At 43.4% G+C, this 12,070-nt stretch overlaps 1 protein-coding gene across 1 annotated transcript; it reads right to left on the bottom strand.

Annotated features, from left to right (window-relative positions):
* Nucleotides 1-5,524: 5,524 nt before the first annotated feature.
* On the bottom strand, nt 5,525-11,716 carry GLT6D1 (glycosyltransferase 6 domain containing 1). Its single transcript, XM_010295454.1, is given in 6 exon segments — nt 5,525-6,221; nt 6,674-6,808; nt 8,882-8,917; nt 9,016-9,066; nt 10,378-10,440; nt 11,655-11,716. Coding segments are annotated over 6 exon segments (1,044 nt in total).
* Between the last annotated feature and the right edge of the window lie 354 nt (nt 11,717-12,070).

The following is a 12,070-nucleotide window of genomic DNA, read 5'->3' as shown; positions in this document are numbered from 1 at the left end:
TTTGGCAGAGCGCTGCTGCGCAAGCTATAAATAGGAGAAAAGCTTCAGGGCAGAGAAAGGGGTCATCTGCTGGGCGAGATCCCCTGCGCGCGCTGCTGCCAAGCGCGCCCCAGCAAGACACCTCTACCAAGGCGAGCCCGGCACCCTGCCACATCAGGACTGTGCCACCAGCGCGCAAACATCCACCCTCCCTGCCTCATCCCTGCTCAACCCAACACCCGAAACGGGGGCATGGAGGGACCCGGGGAAAAAGCTGCTGGAGATTTCAGTGCACAGTCGATGTGTTGGAGCATGAGCGGGTGAGACAGCAGAGGCTGAGCGAGCGGGGTTGCCCGGGAAACAGAAAGGCTGCATGCAAACGGCTCCAGTACTCATAGTTTATATTTATGAGGCCGATGACATCTGCAGAGTGATGTCAGGAGAAGCAGGAGCTGAGAGGAGGCTGCGTCACTCTCCACAGCCCAGTGCACCCGAGCGGTGCAATGCTCCTGACTCAGGGCTGCAGAGCCGGCCACTGCACTCTTGGGGACCAACAAACACACCCAGCACCCACACCAGTGCCACCGTATCTAACAGTCCCCTGTCCCAGGAGGCACCAAGTGGGAAGAACCAACTTTGCCAGGGTCACAGTGGGAATTAGTGACAAGGCAGAGCCCATCACATCCAACTGCCCCGCTCCTCCATGGCTCCAGGCCAGCAGAACCAGCAGCTCTGGATGGGGAGCATAGCTAGGAAAGGAGAAGGTACTGCCAGGGCTCTTGCTCTGGCACTAGATGCTGCTACAGAGCAGCATCATTCTAATTATAGTAACAGTGTCAGTGCTGAACAGTGGGAAAAATACATACTTCAAAAGGTCTATAACTATGTAATTTGCTGCTGGGAAAACTCGCTACAAAAAACCTCAGAACGAAGCACTTCTAAAAAGTAATTTGTACTCATCTGACTTGCTTTAAATTAGATAAAGGTTTGGGGGGGATATGGGGTATGAGGTAGGCATACAAGCAACAGAGATTTCTGTTTAAAACTGTCTTTCTATTCATATGGCTTCACACTAGTTATACATGAAACAGCGACATTTGGTGGATCTATGTTTAATCTAAATATAGCCCAAGAAAAGTCAAGTCAGTACAGCATTACTCTTACACTTAGAGAAAGGAGGGCGTTTGGTGGGTAGGCAGACATTTAAAAGTCACTTCTTCGATGCGTTTTGCTAGCAATGCTTCCCTAAATTATTCGATTGTGTGGACCCACGTGCAGAGCAGAACTGCAGGATCGGGGATTTAGCGTGAGTAAAGTGCAACCCACTCCTGTAAATTCCTTCTCCAGTTCCTGCTGTCCCTGAAAGCACCCATCGCTGTCATTGTCATGCCACCTGGAGAGCGGCTGTTGCTCTCTGCATGTTTCACCCCGGGGATCCCACAGGGTCTTGCTGGGACAGGGAGGTGAAGCAGAGCAGGGGGGAGAAAATTGTAACCCTGGTGCTTAGACCTGCCCTTTGAGTTTAGCGCAAATCCCTACTGAGAAAGAAACTAATTCTGTGTATCTCACATTCACTAGTGAGCGACCAAGACTAGACCCTGTGTGGACACAGAAAAAGAGAGAGTCTCTTCCTTGAAAAGCCACAGGCAAACAGGTAAGACACAGGTAGGAAGATTAAAACTAGCCATTCTGGCAGGGAGCTCACAGCCTTCCAGCTCCTTTCCACCACCGTGCTGCTTTTGCTGCGTTAAGCCAGCCAGATGCACATGGCTATTCCCCAAGCTGGTTTTGTGCAGGGAACATGTAACTGCTGTTCTTATCCCTCCTCATGCGTATCTGCTTAAAGACCATGTCATTTCCATGCCCCCCAGCCACAGACCTCACACAGAGAAGGTTTCACCAGGCTAGTCCTTTCATAACTATCGCTACGTATCAAAGTGGTTGAGAATGACATTTCTGGTCAATAATGTCAGCCAACACCACCTGTGGGAAGGTTAAGGGACATCCAAATAGAAGTGAAAAAGGGTACTAGTCTGTCTTAGTGAAAATGATTCTTGTCCTACCAGTGGGGAGAAAGAGAGGATGACACTCTGGCCCCGCCTGGGATCATATTTGGTGCTGGAATTGTCTGTTTCTTGCCCTCTAGAGTGGGGATGAATGCACCATGCAAGTCACCAGCCGGGACAAGGAAAGAAAAAGCCTGTCAGATGGGTTCTTAAATTAGATGGACAATGAATGATGAGTCTGTTCCAGCCGAGCAGAAAGGGATGGATGGAACAAGGGGCCCTGGGGAAGGCAACAAGCTACTGATCTGAGTCTTAGTTAAGGACAAACAGGGCTTGAGTCAGAAATACCTTGAAAGCACGATCAGATCCTCATGCAGCGTAAATCAGCTGATGATTTATTTACATGTGGTGATTCACTTTTCATGCAGTACTGCGTACATGTTTCCAAGTCCAGATTCCCCTGGCACAAGGACATATGAGACAGCATTGTCCCCTGTGGTGACTGGAGGAAAACCTCACACGCAAGAGTGCCTTGCTACCATGTGCCTCAGCTTCCGCACTGAGCAATGGGTGTTGGTGGGGAATTCAGATCAGAAAGCAGGTCCTCATGGAGCTCCCACACTGCCCACAAGTGCCCTGAGGGCTGCACAATCCAACTGAGAGAAGGCAAGCTTGCTGCTGGTGTTGGAGGAAGGGGATTAATGAGCAGGAGATGACAACAGAAGTCCAGGCTTTCATTAATTAGAGGAGGGCATGAGCATCTCCCACACTGCATCGAGGAGTGTGTTTCTGCAGTCACATTCTTCTGCTCACTGAAGAACACAGGGAGTTTCTAGGTACTGCTTCAAATCACAGCCCTGTCAAGCAGAACTGTGTCACATAACATGTGACACAAGTCCTTCCCCTGGGGAAAAGTTGCAGGCCTGCCAGGAAGATAAACATGTTTGGCACTGCACAAATCAGGCTATTACCATGTCGATCACAAGGTCTTGCATTCGGCCAAAAGGTGCCTAGGAAGCAGAGCCAGAAACTAAGCCTTTCACAAAAGTTTTTCAGAACAGGAACCCCAGAAACAGAGACCACCCTCTATCACACATCATTTGTGCTGGAGAACTTCCTCTCATGGTGGATTTAGTATAGGCTATGAATACCTGCACAGGAATTCAAGTACTAAATTAGTATGGCAGAATGAAGCCCAACGGCTGCGAATACAGGATGCAAACACAGATGAATTTAGAGCAGAATTAAGGCGTAAGGGGAATTAGCCATTGGCACAGCTGACCTATGGATTTGTGGCTGCTATATTTGTTTTTATTGGATCTAAATGCTTTTCTAAGAGATCTAGCACAGCACAGTGTGTATGTATTGTGAGCTTGATACTGACATCAGGAGATAAAATTATCTGGCTTGTCCTGTGCTGATCAGACTAGATAGCTCCTTCTGGCTTATAAAAGAATCCATATGCATATATATAGCAAATGGCATAATGAGACCCTAGTTTCAGTCATGGTCTTTGGACACAACTGTTTTACAAATAAGACATATACAGTATTAATCTTTGGTTTGGTGGGAATATATCTTTTTGGAAATATTTGGATAAGGATCTTTCTTCACCTTTTTGGCTTAGATGATGTGCCTGGTTAACAAATAAAAAGACATTTTCACAGGAGATTCAGTTCCAGTTTAGTTATGTAGAGGGGTGTCTTCCTCCAGCACCACAGCACTAGGAACAGTCTGGACAAAATATAGTAAGGTAGACCCTTTTCTGGATAAAGCATGAATCAGCAGACCCAGCTACCACTAGGTATTTGGGGCTGGAGGTATTTTGTGTACCTTATCTATATTATGGGTACTGTGAAAGCTTTTCTAATTCGTCTTCTGGAAGATGAAATGCCTACAATGACACTGGCAAGTGCCATTTTCAGCCTGCTCACACAGAACTGAAATGGCTCGTTAAGTCATCTGCAGTCAGTGGTGGGGCCCTAAAGCTTTGAATACTTGACACACCGCCATACTCCATACACCAATTTTCTCATGTGAAGAGAAGCAAGAACAGTCAGACATCTCTTCCCCATTTTCTCCCTCCCAAATGAGCCTTTTTTCTTCCTTTTTTTTTTTTTTTTAAACTGTTCCCTCAAAAACAGTCACCTTAGCCCTTTCACCCCTGCTTCTCTCCGTACCGAACAGCATGGCAGCAGTACTCGCCACTGCCATTCTCTGCTGCTCCCTGTGGTCTCCCTCCCTGCTCACGTTAAATAAGCATGACACAAACTTGCACAGCCCTTCGGTAGAATGCCTCAGGAGGTACCGCAGGAGATGTTTATGGCAGATGTGCTGTGGCAAGGTAGGTGGCACATGAACCTCCATGCTGTGACCTCAGTTGACAATTATGCAGTTGTCATTTGCAAGCCGTGGCTGTTCCCCATGTTTGGACCACCCCCGCCTGTTCACCCAAGTGAGCTGTCAGGATTTAAAGGCTGCAAAATGCCTGGTTCAGCTTCTCATCACATTCACGCAAAGAAAATGTTAACCCCAGCCTACTTCCAGCTCTAGTCAGAACTCAGTTTCACTAGAGCATTTCATTATAAAATGAAATCACCCTGTTTGCTAGAAATGCCTTAGCTCTTACTGTCAGTTCCAGCAGCTTCTAGCCAGTTTGTTTTCACAGAGCTTAGAAAAGTTGGAAAGGACTGAAGTAATGGATAGGAACATGAGCCTCTCAATACCAGATTTTCTGTGCTGGAAAAGATTACATGATCTACAGAGACAGGTGAACCAGGGAAAAGGTTCAGAGCACATCTGTGATTGAAATAAACCCAAGGAAGTTCAGTCTGGGTCTGAGCTGAGCCAGTTCCATCTAAACTCGGGTCTCCAAAACACAGATTGGAATTTGGAAGATAACTGCTATGTGAATTCAGACTATTTGTCCTGACAGACCAGGCTTCTTACTGGCAATGGCTGGCACCAGCTCTCTGCTGAGAAAGTCCACGAAATCCTGCTGTACACTCATGTTGTTCCGAGCGCAAGATTCCTCCTGATCCTGACAAAGGTTGTGAGTTTAAATCACAATGCATGAAAATTTATCACCCTGCAGAATTCTTTTTTTTTTTTTTAAAGTGAAAACATCTTTACTAAAACTCGAGGTCTTCTCCACAGGAATGTCAAATACCATTTTGATCTTGCTAAGTTTCTGCTAGGCTTCAGGAAAACACTCAGGCAAAGGCACCTGCAGCCTTGCTATAAGGGCAGCCTTGCATTTTATAACTGGCCTTTTGGATGCCTTTTTGTGTGCTGCAGACTCAAGCAGGATGCTTGTATTTACAAAGATCAGGAACCTAGAAACCTTTTCATTCTCACCTCCGCTTTGGCTGCTGCTTCTGAAATGCATTAAGACTCCTGTTCTCCAGAGAAGCTATCCACATGTTCCTTTCTCAGTTTGTTCACACTGGGAACAAAAATTCATGATGGAGCATATTCTGTGGGAGCTAATATTCAGTGGGTTTGATTGTGTAGAGGACATCTTTGCAAGGATCAGATGGTCAATCTCCCATCTCTTTGTAGTTTTTACTACTATCTTACATTGTGGAAAAACGTATGAGGTGAATTTCAGGGGGCTTTGGCTTCCTGTCATCCCATAAATACTCTGGAGAAAGCACCTTGGAGGGTTTGTGGGAGAGGAAGTGCCTGTTGAGATGGCTTTCTTCCTGCCAGGCTGCCATGATCCCATTGGCTTTGTCTGTCAGGATAGTCATGTGGCAAGCCTTGGTGAACTCATAGACTTTCTTCACCAGCCCTCCAAACACAGCTCCACCGTAGTAAAAGTCCTCTTCTCCATCAGGGATGTAGGCTGCTGGATGTAGGCTCCTCCTCTCATAAGGGAACTGGTTTCAAGGGACATTGAAATAGCCAGGGTGTGTGGCTGCTACTATATCACCCAGGGTCTCAGGCCCCCAGGCATTGTAGAACACCATGTCAATGTCCAGGCAGAAGGGGTAGTCCACCTCTTGATGGCTCGTCTCTGCTATGTGCTTGTTTATGGCCTCCATTCTGCGCATGGAGATCTTTTGCCAGCTGGGGTATTTCTTGATGGGGACAATGACAAACCTTCATCCAGGCTGCAGGTGGACATTGGGAATTGTCTCAGGGCTGTCAGTGAAGATATAATAGTTTACCTGATAGCCTTTCATGAAATGTTTCTCTGCTGACTCCAAGAAGCGGCCCACAAACCTTGTGTATCTGTGCAGACACAAGACGTGAATAGCACAGCAGAGACAAGGTGATGCATGGTGGATTATGAAGGGTATTATAATGAACAGAAGACGACAAGGGATGAAGAGTGCTTACTAGCTATTGATGCAAGGACCCATACGCTTATACATGCGATAGGTAAAGTACAGTGGAGGACAAGGAACAAGGTGGATTTTCCCTGCTTTGACCAACCAAACACCTATCTACAGCTCTAATTCCCCAGACACATGCTAGTTCTTCAAAAATACTGACCATGCTTTAGGTACCTTGGGTGCTGAGTCCGTCGGCTTCTATGACTATGGACACAACACATGGGCATAAAAGTTTACTACAAATTGGGACAGATTTCAGCTCTGCTGAGGACAAGAAAAGCCAAAATGATCTTTCCACAGAGGAAGTACATCAACTCATGAACTGTGCTCACTGAGTGGTTCACTTACTTTCCAGTGGCAAAGGCTGTCACCCCTATGGTGAGATTCAGTGGCCTGTAGGCACTGTCTAGGATCTCAGAATTGAAGGTTCCTTCCCAGATGATGGGGGCCAGCCAAGGTGTGACTATCAGCACATCCTGATGCCTGAAGGAAAAAAAAAGGGAATGTTAATGAAACGTAACTGTTCCTTTTGGTTTCAAGGCCAGTAAATGGGAAAGAAACACTAAAAAGGCAGCTAGAAGAAGAGTGTATCAGCATTAATTCATTATGGATGGTGTTATCTTCAGATCTTTTTCCCTGCCCTCTTATTTAAGGCTACCAAGCACGGACATTTCAGTTCCTGGGGTGAAATTAAGCACTGTTTAATGAATTGGCAAAAACCCAAGGATCTAGTAAAATCTCATTTAAGCTCATAGGACATTTCTGCTGAGGAGAGTTTAATGACCACTGAACTCACAGAATGAGAAATTATGCACATTTGCTATCAGTCTGATGCAGATTGCTACATACAGATTACAACACAAGTAATAATATGAAAATGACTATAAAATTATACCCCATTGCTGTGTTATTAAAACACAGCTTGCAGCATGACAGTTTATTTTTCCAGTATTTATATATAGCTTTAAAACATTCAGATATAATTTAGAATTCTGTATGTGAGCCAGCATTCAAATGTGTAACAAAGTTATAGAAAATCCTTAATCTCCTGCGTGGATAGTGGAAATATTGACTATACATGCAGCAGAGTCTGATTATGCCCTATTACAGCTATGCAATGCTGTTTCAACATTATTCTTTGTTTTCAGGGTTTCTTTCTTACATTTTTGATGTTAAAACAAGATGTCATTTATGATGTGTAATTTACCCTAGCCTGCTCACATTTGCCCCAGACCATGATGATTAGCACTCCACTAATGAAATTTGCCATACACAGTGCTGCACTTGGAGGCTGAAGCAGTCTCTCATCTGACATGCTCCCAAGGCACTAATAGCACAAAAACCAAACTAAGGGACCTGTGGGGAGCAGTCTGATGGCTGAGGCAGGAGTACACTTTCAGCCCAGATCTAATACTTTCAGTCTGAGTGGATATGAGAATAACAATTTCACTCCCTCCTGCAGTAATGCATATAAGTAAAAGATTAAATTATATAGGAAGAAAAATTTGGTTTGTACAAAATATACTGAGCTGTTCTCTTTCTTGGTTAATTATCTTTTTCTGGAGAGGGAGAGAGAGAGAGAAAGAAGGAAATCTGCAAGTTTGTTTTTCTAAGCAGGGCTTTTTTGAATTTAATTTTAAAGGGCTGCACTGGGTTTCCCAGTGACTCATTTCCATGGTATGCATCCTCTCAGTATGTGCTAGTGAACTCCCTTCAGAAGATACAGTGCTCTAAACGCTACATGATTCTCTCCTCATTTAGTCCAGTATATACTAGCTGATTTCACACATTAGTTTATTCCAATATGGAAGAGAGAACTATTCAGGCCTAGCACATGCTGTTAAAATAGAAGGGAGGGAGGGGGAAGATACGTACCAACAGGGTATGTTTATTAACTTGCAAGAGAATGGTGGCTGTTGAAGGTGAACTGCTAGAGATAAGAGTCAGGTCATAGGAGCTGGACCGAAGGAGACTGCTAACAAACACGAGCTGACAAGGAGTGTTTGCTTAAGTCACTTCTTAGCTGTTGCTGCTGCCTGAAACCTTCCAGGTCTGTTTAGGCTCACTGGTTTGACTGCTGCTCGTAGACTTGTCTATCTGAGTGCCTGTAATTTGTTCCAGTGTAAGATCCAGCAGGTTAGCCGAAACCATTGCTGAAGGTCATACAAGGCACTTGCTTGATTTTGCCCTGAAATGGATTCAAAGCTCTCCAACAGCTGATTACAGCTACACCACAGTTCCAGACGGTACTTCTCACTGTCTTCCAGCTATTAAATATCTCCCATGTCAAAAAGAGGCCCTGGCAGCAACATGTAGACAGGCTGTGTGTGCTAATGTATTAATTGGGAGTGTACAGTAGGTATGCTAGCAAGTATACAGTGACTAATCTCAATCTACAGCAGCATAGACAGCTGTAGACCTACCCATATGGTTCAAACTTCCCTGGGAACAAGCTGCTGTTCAGTGTGTACCAGGACTTTGAAACTGTGAGTGCCACCGAGCTCCCAAGCCAAAGTCAGCAGAAACAAACAACAAAGTTCAAACAAAGAAACTTACTTTGGAGCCAGCACTCTTGGCTGCTGATAAAATAATCTGTAAAAAGGAAAAAATATCCACTGAATAATACATGAATATGCCTGGAAGAGAGGAACAGCAGTTTAAAGGTCAGGAAATAAAAAGCCAGTACTTACTGAGGGAAAAGCTGGATTAGCTTCTCTTCTGTGTATTGGAGTTTCATGGAGCTGCATGATGAGGTGGGAAAAGAAAGGGATTGTAATGCTTTTCCTAAAACAACAATCAGGTTCAGCTTCAGGACCTGTTGCTGTACTGACAGCTGTCCAAGTTCTTGCTCCAGCTGCTGCGCGCACTGCTCTGCCTGGTACAGAGAGTCAGACATTGCCTGTATGCGCCTTCAAAGAAGCAGAGCACACAACAGAGCAAAGGCAGAAAGATGCTGGCAGCTCTCTGAGTCTCGTGAAGTCAAGTCAGAGTGTAGGGGTCAAAAACCAGGGAAGCACATGCTTGTTGGGGACTGCTACTTCTGGTCATGCATGTGCTCCATTCCCTGCATAACTGTTTCTGTGGAGGGCTGAACTACCTGAAATATATCATACTCTAAAACAGCATTCAGAGAAATAAGCATCTTACTAGACAAAATGTTTTTTAATGGCTTGAAATAACCAGAAATGCTTCTGTAAGAGATCATCTTTTCTCTTTGCATTTTGTTGTTTTGTTTTTACAAGATCAGTAGGTCACGACAAAGGATGGGAAAAGGTGTGGCTTGTCACATTACAGCTATGGTCCGACATGGCAGTGAAGTCACTTGGGCCATGTACCCTGTTCTGCCACAGTGTAAATTCTCTTTTGTGCAGCTTTGAGATAGCTTTTAGGACCAAAGCTAAGTCAGTTAACTGTACATTAGTTTGCATCACGCAATGAAGCTGACCCCTTTAACTGTAAGGTTTCTGGAGAAGCATCTACCATTTAATTTTGTTCAGAACAGGCTTCTGGTCCACAACTCAAGTGCTGCCATAACACAAATACATTCATAAAGTGAGTGGAAAGCACTGATCATAGAGTGAAGAAGATTAACATGATTAGGAGACTGGAGGGTTATTTCTAACTCTGCCAGAACTCCTTACATGATCATTCATGTCACCTCTCTGATTTACGTTTCTCCATCTAGTAAGATGGGATACTCAATCCACATCTCAAAGCAGAGTGAGATCCTGTGTGTATATGTGCACGTGTGTGATTACACCCTGATAATGAACCCACTGTTAACCTGTTAGTCATGGTCTCTGTGATCCACAACAAAAAAGGCCTCACTCATGCTGTACAAATACAGAGCTGTCCTGAAGGGCAAGCAGACCAAAACAGAAGAGGTTGCATTATTACTATTTTGTTTTAAGAAATCCAATAATTATAGATTCATCATTGCATAAAATAAAGAACAAGTGACTTCTTGATAATAATTACTTATACCGTCAGTGAAGTACAGCTCCTGTAACAATGCTCTGCATTATTAATTACATACAAAACAGAATACTTACAAGATTTCTGGGCAAGGAAGGTAATACGGGAGGTAGTGCACTTTTCCATTTCCAACTGTAATCCTGTGATAGCAAAGAAACGTTTTAAGATAGGTAACGTTGGAAGATATCTTCCTAGGATTTTCCAATCTTCTGAGAATCTGGCACAAATTTTGAGAAGTAATTCTTGCTAACTGCTTGTCTACTTTATTAGTTAACATAGGATCCAGTGTATTCATGTTTTAATGTAATATACTGCTGCTAAGGCATAAATGGGAAACTCAGGACAAAACAAGTCCAGAAGCTTGTAACATCAGGTCTAAGTATTTTTATTAATATCAAGTGGCCTATGAAATGTAGGTCTACATGTTTTTGAAAAGCGTACACAAATGGATACACATAAGGCAATGCTCAAAAAGATTAAGTATGTAATACAAACTGATGTGACATACTGACACTTCCTGGAACTTTAAACGCTGTGTGTGCGTCCTTTAATTTACCTAGCAGACGAATAGGTTGCATAAGCTTTTTTCTCCCTTCAGTTTTGATCACCATCTATATAGACTTTTATATACAATCATGTACTACTGGTGAAATGCAAACACCCACAATGTAAAATAAGAGCAAATTGCAACATCAGAAATACAGTATAATTAAGAATAATTAAGGCTTAATACAGTCTGTTCTCATAGTGGAGACTCTCAGGAACAAATTTGTTTCAAACTGATTTTAATAAAACATATTTCTTATAAATAATGTCTTTAACTTTAAAAAAAAAATAATTGATACTTTGGTAGTTAATAGAAATGCCTAATCTCAGATTCCTTTCACACAGTGTTTGAGTTTGCTCAAGAGAATCTGTAAGGCATACTCTGTATTCAGTACACTCAGAGCTACCAACATTCCCAGTGTCTGAAAGCAGCAATGTTTGATAGCTAAAAAGCTATCCCTAGTTACACTGGAGTGAGTTTGGACTGTTTGGAGAGACAGATAATCATCTCTTTTAAGGCTGAACTGAAATGTAACTGAAATACTCTGTACTTGAACATTTGTTTGTGAGTCAGATAAGGTGTTAGCAACCTAAATTAGACACAATTGGTCTTTTTTTCTCTCTCCCTTCGGAGGCTTCTCCCTCCACTAGTGTTACTTTATCTATTGTATGAATTACCGTTCATTCTTACAGCTCTATGAGGGACTTTCCATAAAATGCACTGCCTATGTTTTTCTGCTACTACACGCATTACCGCATTATAGACAGGACGTTTTAAATATGATCAAGCTTGCCAGCAAATGCTTACCAGATAAACGTGATAACAACAAACAAACAGACAAGAAATCCCAACACTCTCCTGGAAATCATGTCTTCTAGAAAGAACAGCAATTTCTTACTCCCAGCAGCTTTCAATCTGCAAAGAACAAAAAAGCATGGGAAATTGCCTATAAATATCTCAGTATGAGAGAAATGGATTCTTTTATTTTAGAAGCATGAGGTTCTCCAAGCAGTTTCATTTTAATTCAGCCTTTCTGAAATCAGGAACGCGGAAGGAACCAGACTGTAAGAGCCAGGCCACTTAGTCACTGAGGCAGTTCCTGTAAACCATTTGAGAAACCTCTCAATTTCAATGAGATCTAATCACAGTTATAAGTGCAGGGGAGCCTTTCTGATTTGATCCTAGTTTCTATAGATTTCGTTTATTCATCTATAGCACAAACC

The sequence above is a fragment of the Phaethon lepturus genome, unplaced genomic scaffold (assembly GCF_000687285.1).
Source record: "Phaethon lepturus isolate BGI_N335 unplaced genomic scaffold, ASM68728v1 scaffold43479, whole genome shotgun sequence".
Taxonomy (NCBI): domain Eukaryota; kingdom Metazoa; phylum Chordata; class Aves; order Phaethontiformes; family Phaethontidae; genus Phaethon; species Phaethon lepturus.
This window is presented reverse-complemented; position numbering and strand designations above follow the sequence as displayed.